At 36.8% G+C, this 19,269-nt stretch overlaps 1 protein-coding gene across 3 annotated transcripts in view; it reads right to left on the bottom strand.

The window, feature by feature from the left end:
- The window catches only part of LOC141580350 (putative ATP-dependent DNA helicase HFM1), a 113,228-nt gene that overhangs the window by 42,806 nt on the left and 51,153 nt on the right, over window positions 1-19,269 (bottom strand). For all 3 annotated transcript variants that reach the window (XM_074381444.1, XM_074381445.1, XM_074381446.1), the window contains 4 exons: window positions 7,060-7,140; window positions 6,721-6,836; window positions 5,149-5,228; window positions 4,128-4,228 (listed from right to left, as the gene is read on the bottom strand). In XM_074381444.1, coding sequence (XP_074237545.1) covers window positions 4,128-4,228; window positions 5,149-5,228; window positions 6,721-6,836; window positions 7,060-7,140 — 378 coding nt within the window. The remainder of the gene's footprint in view (window positions 1-4,127; window positions 4,229-5,148; window positions 5,229-6,720; window positions 6,837-7,059; window positions 7,141-19,269) is intronic.

Genomic DNA, 19,269 nt, shown 5'->3' with positions numbered 1-19,269 from the left:
TTACATAGGCATACATGTGCCATGGTGGTTTGCTACCTCCATTCCCCTGTCACCTACATTAGGTATTCCTTCTAATGTTATCCCTCCCCGAGCCCCCGACCCCACAACAGACACCAGTGTGTGATGTTCCTCTCCCTGTGTCCATTGGTTCTCATTGTTCAACATCCACTTATGAGTGAGAACATGTGGTGTTTGGTTTTCTGTTCTTATGTCAGTTTGCTGAGAATGATGGTTTCCAGATTCATCCATGCCCCCCTGCAAAGTACATGAACTCATCCTTTTTTATGACTGCATAGTATTCCATGGTGTATATATGCCACATTTTCTTTATCCAGTATATCTTTGATGGGCATTTGGGTTGGTTCCAAGTCTTTGCTATCGTAAACAATGCCACAATTAACATGTGTGCATGTGTCTTTATGGCAGATCGATTTATAATCCTTGGGGTATATACCCAGTAATGGGATTGCTGGGTCAAATGGTATTTCTATTTCTAGATCCTTGAGGAATTCCACAATGGTTGAACTAATTTACACTCCCACCAACAGCGTAAAAGCGTTCCTATTTCTCCACATCCTCGCCAGCATCTGTTGTCTCCTGATTTTTTAATGGTTGCCATTCTGTCGCGAGATGATATCTCAATGTGGTTTTGATTTGCATTTCTCTAATAACAAGTGATGATGAGCATTTTTTCATATGTTTGTTAGCCACATAAATATCTTCTTTTGAAAAGTGTCCATTTCTTTCGCCCACTTTTTGAAGGTTTTTTTTTCTTGTATATTTGTTTTAGTTCTTTGTAGATTTTTTTTTTTTTTTGAGATGGAGTCTTGCTCTGTTGCCCAGGGTGGAGTACAGTGGCACGATCTAAGCTCATTGCAAACTTCGTCCCCAGTTTGAAGTGATTCTCCCACCTCAGCCTCCTGAGTAGCTGGGACTACAGGCATGCACCTCTATGCTTGGCTGATTTTTTGTATTTTTAGTAGAGATGGGGTTTCACTGAGTCATCCAGGATGGTCTCAATTTCTTGACCTCATTATCTGCCTGCCTCAGTCTCCCAAAGTGCTGGGATTACAGGCGTGAGCTACCATGCCTGGCCTTTTTTTTTTTTTTTTTTTTTTTTTTTGAGATGGAGTCTCGTTCTGTTGCCAGGCTGGAGTGCAGTGGCACAATCTCAGCTCACTGAAACCTCCATCTCCCTGGTTCAAGCAATTCTCCTGCCTCAGTCTCCCGAGTAACTGGGACTACAGGCCGGTGCTACTACGCCTGGCTAATTTTTGTATTTTTAGTAGAGACAGAGTTTCTCTATGTTGGCCAGGATGGTGCTCTTTCAATTAATTATTATTTTGATGAGAAAGCAAGAGAAAGAGGGTACAGGGACTCAAGAATTCCAGCGTTTGTCTGCCTGGCATGCATTCCTTTCTTTTAGTGGGAGTACCCTCCCTTTCCTTTGGGGAAGCTAATTCCACAATTCCATGTGATTCTTGTAAGGCTATCATTCATGGTACCGTGCCTTCGCTGGGGCCACAGTTACATAATGACCCAATCTTTAGGTTACAGAGATTTATCAAGGGATAAACACATGACTCAAATGAGGCCAGTTAGAATGAGCTCTGGTCTGCCAAAACTAACAGGGAAGACTACCTTTTTCCACTGAGGCTGCTAAACTGTTTAGATATAAGTTAGGGGTTACTAACTTATGTCATGTGAGAAACCCTATTTAAAAAGTAAAGCCAATTAGCAACAGGCATAGCTAAAAGATTGAGAGAAAGCCAGAGGCATGAGTTCCTTGATTTAGTCAGAATTAAGCAAGATACTTTTCAGTTTACATGAGACAATTTTTTCCCTTTCTTGTGCTTAAGTCATTTTGAGTAGAATTTTATCATTTATAATAAAAAAAAGTCATGACCAACCAGATGAGGACATGAAGCTGAAGAAGGAAAAGACTTCAGTATATTGTTATGCTAAAGGCAAAGACACAGTGGCGAGGAAAGAATGAAAATACAGGAAAAAGGAGATGGATAATGATCATCTAAAGTCCCAGGGAAAGCAGGACTGGATAGAATTAAGATTACAGGAGGAGAGATATGCCTTGAATTGAAGAAAAGATAATTTTTCTTTTAAGACAAATAGATGGTTAGATGGATGCAGAGACAGGGAAATACATAATAGAGTGGTGGGGTGAAAAGCTGAAGGAGTTCATATACTACTGGTTCAATTTTCAATTCTCCACTGATAAGTAAAAGTCAATTTCATTGTATAGAAATGGCACTGGGCTGGGAATCAAAAGATATGGAATCTATTTCTGGCCTTGTCATTAATTAGATACACAATTTTTGTGCAAGTCACTTAATCTCTTGGAGTCTTGGCTTCTTTCACTGTAAAATGAGAAATTGCACAAAGGTCCCTTCTAATTTAAATCTTATGATTCAACATGCTTTCTCATATAATTTTAAACATTTTTTCTTCTTCCCTTCTTGAAATTGGAATACAGAAGATAAAACTGCCATGCTTTTTAAAAAACATTCTCAAATGCAGTATTTGAATACATTTAAAGTATGTTTTGCTACCAAAGACTAATATGTAAAAAATATGACAAATACACCCAATTACTATTACTAACAGTACCAGAAACTATAACAGCTTTACATACATCATCTCATTTAATCCTAAAACCCCCTAAAATATAACCAGATGAGGAGTTTACACAAAGTGGTTAAAGACTATGAAAGGTTACACTAAAAGTCAGAGCTAGGACTTGGACAGACTTGTTTCTGTGAACTTAACTACTATACCATACAGCTCTTTCAAAAAAAAAAAAAAAGTGGCCCACTCAATAAAACAGGGATACAATTATTATTGGGAGCTAAAGTATCTAGATAAGGCTTTAATATCATAATATAAATTGGATTTGGAATAGTGAGTGGGAAAGAAAAGTAGGAAAACCATGTAAATATAACACAAAAGTAAGCACAAAAAAAGATAAAACTCGTGTGTGCAGAAGGACAGGTAATAGTGCAATAGTATAAGGAAGAAATAAGTTAGAGGGCTACATATTGAACAGAGATAAATATAAGAGGCGTGACAATTTTATACTTCCTATATACTTTGCAATGATATTCAGGCTTTGAATAAGTTGGATAAATGCTCTGATTCTCCAGATGAGATTAGGGAACTTCTCCTGATCTCATATTGAACATAATGGCTGCCATAATATCATAAGAGGTAGTGAATACTCCAGCCCTTGCCTCCGTAAAATCTTAATTTATGACTAGAGGAAAAAAAAGTGACAGCATGAAGAAAAGAATGTCAAGAAAAGCCAATGCTGAACATATGAAATTATTTTCAGAAATCCCCAAGCTTACCATTTCTACATACAGCCACTTGAAGAAATAACTCAATGGCCAGGATTGTCTCCTATGTTTTAACAGACTAACTGTTAATAGCATGATCCAGGAAAATTATGCTATATTAATGGCAAGAACCAGGGTAATGATGAACCAGACACAGTGTTGAATTTCTCTCATTAATTTAATGACAGACACAGACAAAATGCATTACCTCATTAATGACAGACAAAAAGCAAATCTAGATTACACACTAGCTATATCCCATAACCTAAGTTATATTCTCATAGTAACATAGAAGTTTTAAGAATCATAGGTTTAAGAACTGGAGAGATACTAAAGGTCACCTAGTTCAATACCTTCATTTTAAAGGTAAGACTAAAGCCCAAAGAGATTAAATAACTTGCCCAAGGTCACACTGATATTTTGTAAAACTGGACTAGTTTTATAAACATAAAACTATTTTAAATAACTTTAAATATATATGAATGTAATCATTCAGCATTTAATATTCTTTATACCCAAGGATCCCTTATTTGCTAAGATTTTCCTCATAGTATCGTCACATTAAAATAGTCAACATTATGTAGGAAAGAGATTTTTTTTTTTAAATATGACAAACACAGACCATCTGAATAACAGACCCAAGAATCTGAAAATAATCCAGTAATCTAAGAGAAAAATGTTGCCAAGTTAATAATTATAATTTCAGATGTTGGTGTTTCAATAACATTACTTGTCAATTCAAATAATTTACTCTCTTAAGTATCAATGGTAACTTACCTTTGTCTTGATATTCAGATGGTTCTTGTCTAAATTTTCCACAGATTTCATGCTGATCATGCTCCATTATAGGCAATTCAGATATGTTTAAATATTCTGACCTTTATATAGATAAAACCATAAAAATGTTAAAGAAAATACAAAAATTTATCTAAGCCTGAAAACTATTTATTCACATAAACAAAAATAATGATTTATCTTTTTAATGCTTCTATAATAAACTGTACCCAGCCTGGGTAGCAAATAAATAGGTGCTTAACAGAAGTGACCAATACTTAGTCATCTTTTACATGCCTTTAGTTAGATTAACAAAAGCCAGGATCTCTATAAGTAGTGTTGGCATCTATTCTGATGAGTCAGTTCCTGTTCTGCACTAGTTGTTAAATATATTCAATGTCATTACTGCATATAAAATGCCCTTATCTGAAAGGGAAATTACATGTATGATTGTCCTGTAGGCATCATGATACAGGAAAAGAACAGAGTTATCACCTAAGGCCTTCTGCTTGCTAACTAGGAATGTGAACTTCAGTTTTTCCATCTATACAATAGGATAAAAAATTTTATGGCTCATTGTATGGGCCATGTTGTTAAGTCAGAAAAGATAATGTGCAAATGTGTAATTTTCAAATTATAAATCTGAGATATTATTAATATGGACTGAGCCTCTAAATGGAAATTTAGACTTTGTACACCAACATGATTTCCATTTTTAAAGTATACTCTTGTCACTTAATTTATATTCCCTATAAAGAGAAAACCTAAGGGAATGACATAGGATAGGAAGTTTCCTAGGAAAGAGATGATTTAATGAATGTTATTCCCTAACTGTGGAGTTCTAAATACATTTAGGGTAGCAAAGAAAATGAAACCATTATGATGTTATTGCTTCATTATGGAATTAAATGATAACTGTGATTTGATGGTAGCCAGTGACTATCTTTCCTTGAATAAGTAGTTACCTGCAGGAACAGAGTTTATGATCAATATTTTACCTTAGATATTAGCATTCTATTTGTACCTTGATATACTAGGAAGGGAAGGTCTTGGAGTAAAAGCAAACTCTGTAAGGTCCACTCTCGGAGACTTATTCATCTGCATCTATTAATGAAACAAAAATAAGTTCAACTCTCAGTTTCACATCAAGAACTTTTAACACATGAGCCAAACAACAAAATTCCTGCTGGTACATAAAGTTTCCAAATCAATGAACTAGGAGAAACTCAGGCTAGTTCCCAAGTCTAATATTTCACTCAGGCCCTTCTTAAATGTCGGCATTCTTCATGTTTCTTTACTAGGTCTCTTCTTACACTACACCTTCTCAATCAAAGATCTCATTTATTTCTGTGGCTTCAATTATCATCTATGTGTGAATGACTCTCAAATCTCTGTTTCTAGCTTAGCTCTCTCTCCTGCTTTTCAAACAGTTATAGCCAACTGGTCTGTAGGACATCTTTATCTAGACATCTTGCAGGCCCTCTAAATTCAATGTTTCCCAAATAGAACTTATCCTGTTCCAGCAAACTTGCTTTTCCTTCAGAATACCTACCAGAACGAGGCTAAGCTTTTCTCCCAGTTGCTAATACCAGAAAGCTGGGCATCATTTTTAACTCCTCCTTCTATTTTGTCTTTTATAACCAATAAAGTAGCAAGGTAGTGATTCTACCTTGGAAAAATATTTTAACCCAGTCACATCTCTCCATTGCTACTGCCACTACCCTAAACTAAGCCATTACTTTGCTGAGATTATTGTAAAAATCACCTAATGAGTCCCTTTGTTCCTATTCTATCATCTTCTAATCCCTTTTCTACATTGCAGCCAGACTGACCTTTATAAAACACAATTTTGATCATGTCACTGGTTAAAACTTTTCATTGGCTTCCCAGTACTTTCATGATAAAGTCTAATTCCTTAAAATAGCAAAAAGGTCTGCATGATCTAGCTCCTACTTATCTCATCTCTCTCTACTCCTTTACTTGTAATTGAATTCTAGACATACTGAGAAATATTACTGAGAAAGAGTTTCTTTAAAGATCTCCCGCTCTCTCTTTCTTTATTACCTCTGGCCCTTTGTATAACCGCTATGTCTGGAATATTTAGCTCTCCCTTCCTACTATCATTCTGGTGCCTGCCCCTCCATCCTCGGCTTATCCTTCAGGTCTCAATCACATCTATTAGGAATCCTTCCATCAAATGTGGATTGAGTACATTTTCTATCTAAACTTAAGTGTGTTATACTTCTGTCATAGAATCCTCATCAAACTATTTAAAAAGCATGTTTACTTATTTGTATCTCTCACTCAACTACAAATTCTATGATTGGGAATAAGACTGTCTTATTCATCACTGCATCTTAGCACTTTGGCATACTCTCGGTGCTCAATGAAGATGGAAGGAAAGAAGAAAGATTTAGAAGAAAAAAAGGAAGGAAGAAAGAAGGGAAGATGAATTATGAATAATGGTAATATTCTTAGTCAAGCCCACAAGTAATTCTAAAGTACACCGTGGATACCTACCTACCTGATACACAGAACAAGGATATTTATATACATTTAATTACAGAACAGAGGGAAAAATGTGATTAAAACTAACCTTCAGACGTTTAACTGGAGGAACAGATGAAACAGCATTCCTGTTTCTTAAATCAGACAAATATGAAGAAATTGTCGACTCTTTAATTTCTGACTTCTGTGCAACTCCAATTTTACCTGTGAAAAGAAACTTCAGATTTGATTCATATAAAGTCAACTTTCATAAAATTTCAAATCTAGTATTTACATTTTTATGTTGCCCACAAAAGAAAGAAAATTATTTAGAGTTATAAGTTGCATAAATATCATACACAGATAATTATAATTAGGATGTCATTACTATCCACCAAAGACCTTTTAATTTTGAACACTTGAAATAAACTTATTTTAAGGAACTCACAGCAGTCATGTCCACATGTATGTTTATTTTTACAAGGATGATTGCATTCTCGGTTCCCAGGTTTTTTGCTGGCAGTCATTCCTAAATTAATATAAGAAAAACAAACTTGTCAGTACATTTATTGTTAATTTAATGTAATTTTTATCCAGTTTCCTTCATTTCAGATAATACAAAATACTGATTTTTACACTTCCTCAAATGTTTTGTAAATCCATGGACTTTTTTTTTTTTTTTTAAATAAAGAGATGGGGTTTTGCTATGTTGTCTAAGCTGGAGTGCTGTGGCTATTCACAGGCACAATAATTAGTACTGCAGTCTCAATCTTTTGGGTTCAAAAGATTCTCCTGTTTCACTCTCCTATGTAGCTAGGACTACAGGCACTTACCACCATGCCTGGTAATTTTTAAAATATATTTTCAAGAAGTCTCACTATTAGTCCCAACATGAAACATCTAGCCACCTACAAGCTTCTCTCAACCTCCCTGATGTGTACAATATATATATATATATATATATATATATATATATATATACACATACACTATACCACATACATATATATAAAACTTAATACTCTCAGCCTCCCTGGTATATATTTTATATGTGTGTGTGTACGTGTGTGTGTGTGTGTGTGTGTGTGTGTGTATAAAATAGGGCCAAATATGGCCACATATCAGTAACTTTTATACTAAATGAGGTAACAGTGAGGGTGAAGTTTAAAACCTCTTTTGCTGCTTTGTACTTAAGCTTAAAAATCCTGGAAAGAAGTAAACATCGGCTGGATGCAGTGGCTCACACCTGTAATCCCAGCACTTTGGGAGGCCGAGGCGGGTGGATCACGAGGTCAGGAGATCAAGACCATCCTGGCCAACATGGTGAAACCCCATCTCTTTAATAAAAAAATTACACACACACACACACACACCCCTCTAAAGAAGGAAACCAACGTTGACCTTGACTCTTCTGTAGATCTAGCACCCTGCCACATGCTAAGAAAAAAAAAAAACAGCAGCAAACATCATGACATTTTGATGATACTGCTGACGGAAGTTAGTAAACAGCATATAATACATATTTAATAAATATTAGAATTAAATGCTTTAGGGATCTAGGGAATTTGCTATATGAATTCACAGAAAAAACAGATTGCTTCCATCTTGACTCCTCTAAGTTAGAATTAATATCTCCAAACATATCATTTATTCCTCATTTATTGTATTTTACATCAGCTTTTTCTTGATCTTAGCTTTCAACAGTAGCATGGGGAAGGAGAGAGATGTTTGAACTGGTCCTTGAAGGACAGATAGAAATATGAACATGAGAATGAGATCAAGAGAAGATATTCCAGGTAAAGGGCATAATACCCAAAGGCAGCAAATAACAGACTGTAGTAGCTGAAATCAGCTTATTTTTGCTTGAGCACAGATTTTAAGTGAACCAGAAATGCTGGACGTAGCGGAGAGCTTGAAAACCTTTACAACATTTCTTGGTCTTTTACTCCTCATTTTTGGTCCCATTGTTCAGTCGAGCTTTTCCAAGTCATGGCACGTCTAGACAATGACAATATACATATAGCAGCCTGAGGTGAATGGATGAGGCTGCTCAACATATGAGGCAATGGCTGGTCCTTAGAGCTGAGCAGATTAATGTAATGGGTACTGATAAAGTAAAAAGAAAACACCTGGTGGCTGGAGAAGCTGACAGCTAAAGCACAGCATTCCCAAGTGAACAAACAATTTTGAGAATATAAACACCCAGATAAGACCACTCTGTAACCACAGTAAAAGACAGAGACAAGACTACCATGTAATTATTTCTGAAACTAGAGAAAACAATCCTCAAGAACCATAAAAAATAATGAAACATCCCCCTCTTCTGGCTAGCACAGATGATTACTATTTTTTAAATCTTCTCACTTCCAAAATAAAAGGTACCAAAATACCCAATATCTTACTTCTTGAGAGCATCAAATCTAGAACTGACCTCTGCTTTCCCTAACCCTTTCCTAAGAGTCGCCCAGCACACGCTGAAATCCTGTAATAAGATTCTGAAATCCTGTAAGAAGACAATTCTCCCGGCTCCCTGAGATGACCCACAGTTCTGTGGCTATGGTGCTCTCCTTCGCTGCAGTCCATTAAATAAACCCAACATTCCTCAAATACAAGTGTATTCCTATTTGTCACTAACTAAAAGGCTTTGACATTGTGTCATGACTTACGGCTTCAGGTGTTTTGTTCCAAGTCATGATCCTGTTACCTCTCACTAAACCAGAACTGGTTTTTTTTGAAACCAGTCCTCCATGCTACAATTTATTCTAAACACTGTTGCTTATTTAATACTTTAAAAGTTCGATGCTGATCATATCAACTTGCCCACTTAGAAACGTGTTATTTCCTACTACCAACAAAAATCAATTCCATCTTCAAGGTCCTGCAACTCTCCAATTTCAGCTTCCCTTCCTGGCACCCATATTAACCCTACATCCATCTAAACACATTCAATTGCCATTCTTCAAATAGTCCCACGCCTTTCTATAATTGTAGTTTTGATACTATCTCTTGTCTTAGAAGACCTTCACTTCCTTGCCCACCAGATGCCTACCAACCTTCAAGTCTAACTCAAATGGCACCTCTCGGTTGGAGGTCTATGGTCATCACCTGATCTGATTTCCCTCTCCTTTGGGCCCCTGTGGCATGTTCTTTGTGCCTCTTGCTTATTGTATGTTCCATTATATTTAATGTATTTAAAGGAAAAACAGAGGAACACTAAAATAGAGTAAAAAAATGAGCTCTAACATAGACTCTTATTTGGGAAAAAAATATTAAAAATAATATCTGTATATCTCACAGAGATGAAAAGAGAATGCAATTAAATAGATAAAAACATTTGAAAATTAAGTGATAAACATATATGTTAATGTACACTATTACATCAATTCAAGATTACACAAATAATTTTAAAACTAAAGTTGTTCTGGATGCTGTGAAGGAGAGGTACACCATGTTATGTGATAACAGGGGAACTGTTCTGGTCAGGAATGTTGGGCTGAGTAGTGAAGAAAGAGGGGAAGTTAACAAGGAAAAGAAGAAGGAGAAAGCAGGGTTCAGGCAGAGGGAATAGCATATGCTAAAGCTCTATGACAAGGAAAAGCATGGCACATTGGAGAAACTGGAAGGTCGGTATGACTGATGCTAGCAAATAAGACAAAGTACGTAAGATGAGACTATAGTGGTAGCAAAGGTAGCCTATGTTTGTAGGGGAACAGTTCCACCATGGCACCACGGCAATTGCATGTCTCAACATAGGCCATGTAGGTAAGATTCAACTGTTGGCAGAATGTCCTGTGGTCATCCTTAAACTAGCAAGATAGGCAGTCTTATGAGGAGCTACCAAAGGCTATTTCACATTTTCTCTATACCTTGCAGAAGACCCCCTGACTTGCAGAAGACTTGCCATGAGGCAGTTTCTCATCTGCCTGCCTGATTCCAATAAGGCATGGAACTTTCCACTTTGCCCCTTTCAGATAAAACTGCTTAGCTGCAGCCTAGAGTTCACTTATCAAAAACAAAGCAATCCACCATTCATGTCATCAAGTCATCTGACCCCTCTAGTTTGGTACCATCCTGTGGAATTGAGGATGTAAGCAGCTAATACCATGCTGATCTTGCTTTGCCATCTGTGTAAATAATAAACTGTCTAAATCCATTAGGGTGTCCTTACCAGCCAAATCTACAGAAGTGAGGCAAGACTACATAGCAGCTACCACTACATTGCTGCTTAGGGACTGGCTGACCACGTGACAATATAGAACCTTTTAGGGGATGCTAATGATTTAGATTCTAAGAGTTATGGGAAGCCACTGAAGAGTTTTAACCAAACAGGGGGCATAAACAGATTTGCATTTTGAAAAACATCACTATATGGAGTATAATCTGGAGTACAGACTTGAGATAAGACAGAAAGGATGCAAGAAACCAGTTAAAAGGATGCTGAGAAGTCTAAACAAGAAATGATTGTAATTCTAGAGTGGTGGTGGTATCAGTTACAGAGAATAGACTGATTTGAGAGATGGAAGGTAAAAATATTTTTCATGCAGAATCAAGTGGAGTGGTTTTCTTTCTTGAGCAGCACATTGCCTCCCCTGAAGTTCTGCAGTCTTCCTTTTAGTATAGCAATATCCACCTTAAGTTTAAGTTCACTCAATAGTTCACGGGTAAAAGCAAATACATAGAACACCTTACCCATTTATTCTCCCCTCATAGATGCTGCTTTCCTTGAATCCTCTATCTGCCTCCTAAGGCAATCTAGACCTGTCCTATAACTGTCATCTTTGAACTTCCTTTCCTTAAGTTCCTGGGCTGAATCTACTAAAAATAGATTCTTGGACTTTTTCTTTCTTAGTTAAAACCTTGTTTTACTGGTGCTTAATTTCAAGCAACTGCCTAAGAAAGGATGTGTGAGAGTAAAATTTTTTGAATCTTTCTTTGAATGTATTAAGGTATCTTTATGTTACTTTCATACTTAGTACTTTGGCTGGGCATAGAACATAAGATTGAAAATCATTTTTCCCTTGGATTTTTAATTTTTATTATTACAGTTTTGGAGACAGGGTCTCGCTCTGTCACCCAGGCTGGAGTGCAGGTGTGAGATCATAGCTTACCACAGCCTTGAATTTTTGGGCTCAAGCAATCCTGCTGCCTCAGCCTCTCTAGTAGCTGTGATTACAGGCACAAACCACTGTGCCTGGCTTCCCCCTGGAATTTTAAGTCGATTGACTTTTAGCATACAACGTTGCACACAAAAAAGACTATTCCAATTTTTAATTTTTGTTCCTTGTAAGCATTTACAATTTTCTCTTTATCCACAATGTTCTGAAATATTGCAATTATGCTTTATTTATAGACCTTCCATTCATCCTAACTAGCATTAAGTAAGCCTTTTTACTGCAAAGATTTCTGTCTCACTTCAGTTCTAAAAATTTTCTCAAGTTATTTTTTCTGATTTGTTTGTTCTTTCCTGAACACTTAGAAGTTAAATATTAGGCTCTTAAGTTGCTTCCTTTTTCTCTTATATTTCCTGTCTCCTTGACTTTTTTCTTTCATTGAGAAGGTACTGATTTCATCTTTGAGCCCTCCAGTTTTCTTTCCAAACATAATTATTACCTCTCTGTGCTTGCTCTGGTTCCATTTTTAAATAAAATGACATCCTATTGAGTTCTACGGTTGCAATTTAATATTTAATTTCTTTGAGGTTACTTAAGTTTTATATTAAGTCTTATGACATTCCTGAATTATGCTATTGCTCTTTCATCCATTTTCTATTTACTTAATTTTAGACTTTCACACATTATAGATTTTCCTCAATGTCTAGTCACTCTTGGTTGTCTGCCTATAATGTTCCTATTAGATCTTATTTTCACATATGAGAAAATTAATTCTGGGAGAGGTTAAGTAAGATGCTCAAGATTATGCTGTTAATAAGTAGCCAATTTGAGATTCAAATTCAAGGTAGTCTAATTCCATAGCCCGATCTCTCAACAATTCTCTCTCTAGTTCTACCAGTTGCTTTAGCTCTCCCAAAGGATATGTTTTAACTATTTAGAGAAGGGACCTATTGTTTTGAGGTGGGAAGTCTAGGAGGAAAGGCTTTGCAAGTTGCTGTTTTGCAATGAGGAATAGTTGCCTTTATCTCTTAAATACAAGAACTTCTAAAAGGATGCATATTTAAACACTGCCACAAGGTGGTGCACAATGACTATACACACTTGCTCCCAGTTACAATTACTAGGATCTGGGAATCTAATTGGACATATTCTGAGGGCTCCCAAAAATTTCAAGGCAAAGCTGGCAAATCTTGTCAGGAATGAGGACTGTATGAAAGTTTTGCTTGTTCGTTTGAGAATACTAGCCTATATATACTACCTGAAAAAAATCTTCTTGCTGTATTTTTGTTATGAATGGTACTTAGCTAAGTGCTCCCTCTACCCTGCCACCCTCCCTACTTCCTGAGAATTGTCTGAATTTGTCTTATTAGCAAATATAAGCTTATAAATATTGATAATTAGAAAGATAAGGTTCTTGGAAAAAAATTAATCTAAGCTGTACTCTTTTCTTTTGAGAAAACGGTCTGGCTCTCTCACCCAGGCAGGAGTACAGTGGCGCCATCTTGGCTCACTGAAACTTCGGCCTCCCAGGCTCAAGCTATCCTCCCATCTTAGCCTCCTCAGTAGCTGGGACTACAGGCATACACCACCACACCCAGCTAATTTTTGTATTTTTTGTAGAGACAAGAGGGTTTTTTTGTTTTTGTTTTTTTTTGAGACACAGTCTCGCCTTGTAGCCAGGCGCCAGGCTGGAGTGCACTGGCGCGATCTTGACTCACTGCAAACTCCGCCTCCTGGGTTCAAGCAATTCTCCTGCCTCAGCCTCCCCAGTAGCTGGGACTACAGGTGAGGGCCACCACGCCCAGCTAATTTTTGTACTTGTAGTAGAGATGCGGTTTCACCATGTTGGCCAGGATGGTCTCGATATCTTGATCTCATGATCCACGCACCTCGGCCTCCCGAAGTGCTGGGATTACAGGCATGAGCCACTGCGCCTGGTCGTTTTTTGTATTTTTTGTAGAGACCAGCCATGTTGCCCAGGCTGATCTCAAACCTGCAAGCTCAAGCAATCCATCCGCCTCGGCCTCCAAAGTGCTAAGACAACAGGTGTGAGTCACCACACTCAGCCTAGCTGTACTCTTAGGTATACTCTAAGATAGCATATAACATTCCATCACTGTCTAATCTGAGATGCAAATATTTTCATAGTTTTGCCGCATATTAACTTATATGTTATGAAGTCCCCAGTTCCAAGTATTTACAGTAAATTTATTAATAATATCAAATATAAATGTATTGAAAGAAAATACTTAAAATTACTTTAACAGGGTTATTAACAGCTTGGTGGTGGTGGGGGGGGGCAAAGATCACTTCTTTAAAAAAAAAAATTCCAGGCAATAAACAGAAAATCTCAAGAATCTCTCACATGTTTAGTGTAACTTTCTAATTATAAATTCAAATAATTTCGTCTCTGCAGAAGCTACTGGAGTATTTTTTTAATACTACTTTGACTTTTGCAGTTCTCCATTTACGTGAATCATAGCATATGCAATTCATGGTTTTTACTTTTTTTTAAATGATAAGAGAATCTCCTTTTCATTTTTCTGCCAAATACTTTACTATCATTTTGTCACTTATTTATGAAGAAAAGGTATACACTGAACTGGAGTCCTTGATTTTGCAATTTAATGCACATATACGCCAAAGAATATAAAGAAAAGTAGACTGCTTTTTGACTAATATTTAAATGTACACACAACATGCCTAAGGACTGGCTTTATCCTTGTATTCATTCAGGTACATTACTTTTTTTTTTTTTGAGACAGAGTTTTGCCCTCTTTGCCCAGGTTGGAGTGCAGTGGCACAATCTCCACTCACTGCAACCTCCGCCTCCTGTGTTCAAGCAATTGTCCTGCCTCAGTCTCCCAAATAGCTGGTATTACAGGTGCCTGCCACCATGCCCGGCTAATTTTTCTATTTTTAGTAGAGACGGGGTTTCACCATGTTGGCCAGGCTGGTCTCAAACTCCTGACCACTGGTGATCCACCTGCCTTGGCCTCCCAAAGTGCTGGGATAACAAGCATCAGCCACTGCACCTGGCCCCAAGTACCTTAAATTTTCATACTCAGAATAACACTACAAATGAAAATAAATTATTAATGTCAAATTGATTTTCTTATTTAGGATGTATTTAAGGAAAAGAAGGTTGAATGCCTAATCTTCATATACTAAAAGCGGGCCTAAAATTTTTTTAATTTTTGTTTTTACAACTTAAAAATATGTTTCACATTGCCATATCTTAAAAATAACAAAAATGTTCTTCCTCAGATTTTACAAGAATTTTATCTCCTGGAATTATATGTGAGAAATTGCAGCTAAAAGAATGGTTTTGGATGGGTGCAGTGGCTCATTCCTGTAATCCCAGCACTTTGGGAGGCTGAGGCGGGCGGATCACAAGGTCAGAAGATCAAGACAATCCTAGCTAACATGGTGAAACCCTGTCTCTACTAAAACACAAAAAATTAGCCAGGAATGGTGGCAGGTGCTTGTAGTCACAGCTACTCAGGAGGCTGAGGTAAGAGAATCACTTGAACCCAGGAGGCAGAGGTTGCAGTGAGCTGAGATTGTGCCACTGCACTCCACCCTGGAGACAGCAAAACTTCATCTCCAAAAAAAAAAAAAAAAGAATGTTTTCAAAAAGTTTGGTACGGTTTGGCTGTGTCCTCACCCAAATCTCTTGATTTGCAACTCCCATAAGGTGTTGTGGGAGGGACATTGTAGGAGATAACTGAATCATGGGGACAGTTTCTCCCATACCATTCAGTAGCAAATAAGTCTAACAAGATCTAATCATTTTACAAGGGGTTTCCCCTTTTGCCTGGCTCTCATTCTTTCTTATCTGCCACCATGTAAGACGTGCCTTTAGCCTTCTGTCATGATTGTGAGGCCTCCCCAGCCATGTGGAACTGTGAGTCCATCAAACCTCATTTTCTTTATAAATTACCCAGTCTCAGGTATGTCTTTATCAGCAACATGAAGACAGACTAATACAAGACGTAGAAAGCATGAAAATGATTTTCAATTATTTTATGTTCCCTAAGGCACATATTTTCGTTTTTATATATACTCCTATAATTTGTGTGATACACAGTATTGACAAATTTGTTTAACTTGAAAGCACATTTGGAAATAGCCATTTTGCAATTATATTCTCGGAACTAAATATCAGTTTGCATCATTTAATAACACCATCTGACAAAGGATTAGAACAACTGAAATTTGAATTGTTTTAAAAAGGCCCAAATTTAGTGTCACAACCTTAGCAGGATAATCTATTGCACCTTCATTGTGGCAGTTACTGAGAAATAGTGTGTGTATGTTATGTTTAAAGATATAATTGCCTATCTTTACTTGGGGATATATAAATTTGCATATAAAAACTGAATTGTACAATTGGGATGTGCATAAGTTCCTAAGATTTTGGATGACTACATATAGTAGCCCCCTTCATCCGTGATTTTGCTTTCCAGTTTCAGTTACCCAAGGTCAACTCTGATCCAAAAATAATACATGAAAATTTTCAGAAATAAATAATTCATAAGTTTCAAATTGCACACCATTCTGAGTAGCATGATGGAATCTCATGCTGTCCCACTTCATTCTGCCCTGGATGTGACTCATCCCTTTGTCCAGCATATTCAGGCTGTATATGCTACTCATTCCTTAGTCACTTAGTAGCTGTCTCAATTATCAAATCAACGGTCATGGTATCACAGTACTTGTGTTCAAGTAACCCTTATTTTACTTAATAATGACCCCAAAGCACAAGAGTAGTGATGCTGGCAATTTGGATATGCCAAAGAGAAGCTGTAAAGTGTTTCCTTTAAGTGAAAAGGAGAAAGTTCTCAACTTAACAAGGAAATAATATATACAGGGTTCAGTACTACCTGCAACAGAGAAGTATCAGCACCCCTAGATACCATCTTTGTGTCCTATTTCAGTCAATTTTGTCAAGAGTAATATTTATCTTGACTTTTAACAGCACAGATTAGTATATTAGTTTGCTAGGGCTGCTATAACAAAATACCACACACTGAGTGGCTTAAAACAACAGAAATGTATTCTCTCACAGTTCTGAAGACTAAATGTCTGAAATAAAGTTGTTGGCAGAGCCATACTCCCTCTGAATCCTCTAGGGTAGGATCCTTCCTTGACTCTTCCAGTTTCTGATAGCTCCAGACATTTCTTGGCTTGTGGGAGCATAATTATAATCTCATGCTTTGATTACACGCATGAGATATTATATATCATATAATTATATAAGTTTTCATAAGGAGAAAACTCTTCATGAAAACTCCATATGAATACTGATGAAGAGGAAAGACAGTGACACAAAGACAGATTATGGTCAGGCGCGGTGGCTCACGCCTGTAATCCCAGCACTTTGGGAGGCCGAGGCGGGCAGATCACGAGGTCAAGAGATCGAGACCACCCTGGCCAACATGGGGAAACCCCGTCTCTACTAAAAATACAAAAAAATTAGCTGGGCGTGGTGGTGCGCACCTGTAGTCCCAGCTACCCGGGAGGCTGAGGCAGGAGAATTGCTTGAACCCAGGAGGTGGAGGTTGCAGTGAGACGAGGTCATGCCACTGCAGTCCAGCCTGGTGCCTGGTGACAGAGTGAAACTCTGTCTCAAAAAAAAAAAATTATAGATATATATAATTATATATATAATTATATAATCTGTCTTTGTATCACTGTCTTTCCTCTTCATCAGTATTCATATGGAGTTTTCATAAGGAGTTTTCTCTGTGTCTGTCTCTTTGCCTTTTCATATAAGGACACCAGTCATATTGGATTAGGGTCCACCTTAACTTGATTATATCTGCAAACTCTATTCCAAATAAGATCATATTCACAGGTACCAGGGATTAGAATGTCAACGTATGTTTTTGTGAAACACAATTCAAACCATGAGAGTTAGTAGTGCTTATTTTTGTAAGTGCTTATTTTTGTTATTTATATAAATAGAATCATACAGTATTACCTTTTTGTGTCTGGCTTATTTTGCTTAACATTATGTTTGTAATATTCATTTATATTGTTGTATGCAGTCACAGGTAATTCAATCTCCTTGCTCTGTAGCATGAGTTGGAACCTATATAGTCCATGGGCTGGCCATTTATTTTTGTAAATAAAGTTTTACTGGAATACAGCCATGCCTATTCATTTACATATTATCTACAGCTGCTTTTGGGTTGCAAAGACCTACGAAGACAGACTTGCATGGCTGTGAAGAAGATCTATAATCTGCAAACCAAAAATATTTACTATCTGGTCTTTTAAGAAAGTTTGCTGACCCTTGTAGAATTCTATTGGGTCAACATACCACAATTTATTTGTCCATCAAACTGCTGAGGAGCTTTTGGCCGGTTCCCATTTTAGGGCCAATATGATAGTACCACTATGAATATTCCAAAATACATCTTTTGGTGAACATATATGCACACTTCTATCTGGTATATACCTAGAAGAAGAAATACTCTATCATATAATATGCAAGGGGAAATGCTCTATCGTAGAATGCATATGTTAAGCTTTAATAAATACTGCTAATCTTCTGAAGTAGTTGTATCAATATATAATCACATTAATGATTAAGGGTAATAGTTGTTACATATCCTATCAATACTCGCTATTTTCTTTTCCACTTAAGTCCTTTTGATGGTTGCACAATGATACAGCGGTATCTTGTAGATTTTCATTCTTGCATTGTTTAATAAACTTAAACACCCTTTCATATGCTCTTGACTTTTTGGATATCCTCTATTTTGTAGTGTCTCTTCAATTGGGTACCCATTTTTTAAATGTTATCTTTTACTTATACACATAGGAGTTCTTCATATATTATGTAAAACAGTTCTTTCCAGGGTATTAATTTGCCAAGGCTGCCATAACAAAATGCCACAGATTGAGTGGCTCAAACAACTGAAATTTATTGTCTCAGAATTTTGGAGGCTACAAGTCCAAGATCAAGGTGTTGGTAGGGTTGGCATCTTCTGAGGTGCCTCTTCTTGGCTTGTGAGTGGCTATCTTTCACTGTGTCTTCACATGATCTTCCCTCTGTGTGTGTCTGCATCCTAATTTCCTCTTCTTATAAGAACACCAGTCATATTGGATTAGGGTTCACCCTAAGGACTCCACTTTAATTTAATTTTTTTACAGACCCTATCTCCAAATGCAGTCGCATTCTGAGGAATTCAATATTTTAATTTTGGGGTACACACAATTCAGCCCATAACAGCCAGGTATACATATTTCAATTTTTTCCTCACATTCTGTGAGTTGCATCTTTCACTCTCTTAATGGTATCTTTCTGATGAACAGAAGTTCTTAATTTTAACATAGTCAAATTCATCATGTTTTTATCAGAACTTTTTGTGCCCTGTTTAAAAAAAAAAAAGCCAACCTATCCCAAGGTCTTGAATACCTACTTTTTTACTCTAAAAGTTTTATTATTTCTCTTTCACATTTAAATCAGTCATCTATTTGGAAATAAGTTTGTAGGTCAGGGTTGACATACAATTTTCTTCAATATGAACATCCAA

Source organism: Saimiri boliviensis, chromosome 11 (assembly GCF_048565385.1).
Source record: "Saimiri boliviensis isolate mSaiBol1 chromosome 11, mSaiBol1.pri, whole genome shotgun sequence".
Taxonomy (NCBI): domain Eukaryota; kingdom Metazoa; phylum Chordata; class Mammalia; order Primates; family Cebidae; genus Saimiri; species Saimiri boliviensis.
Note: the sequence above shows the minus strand (reverse complement) of the source record. Positions and strands in the feature narration are given on the sequence as shown.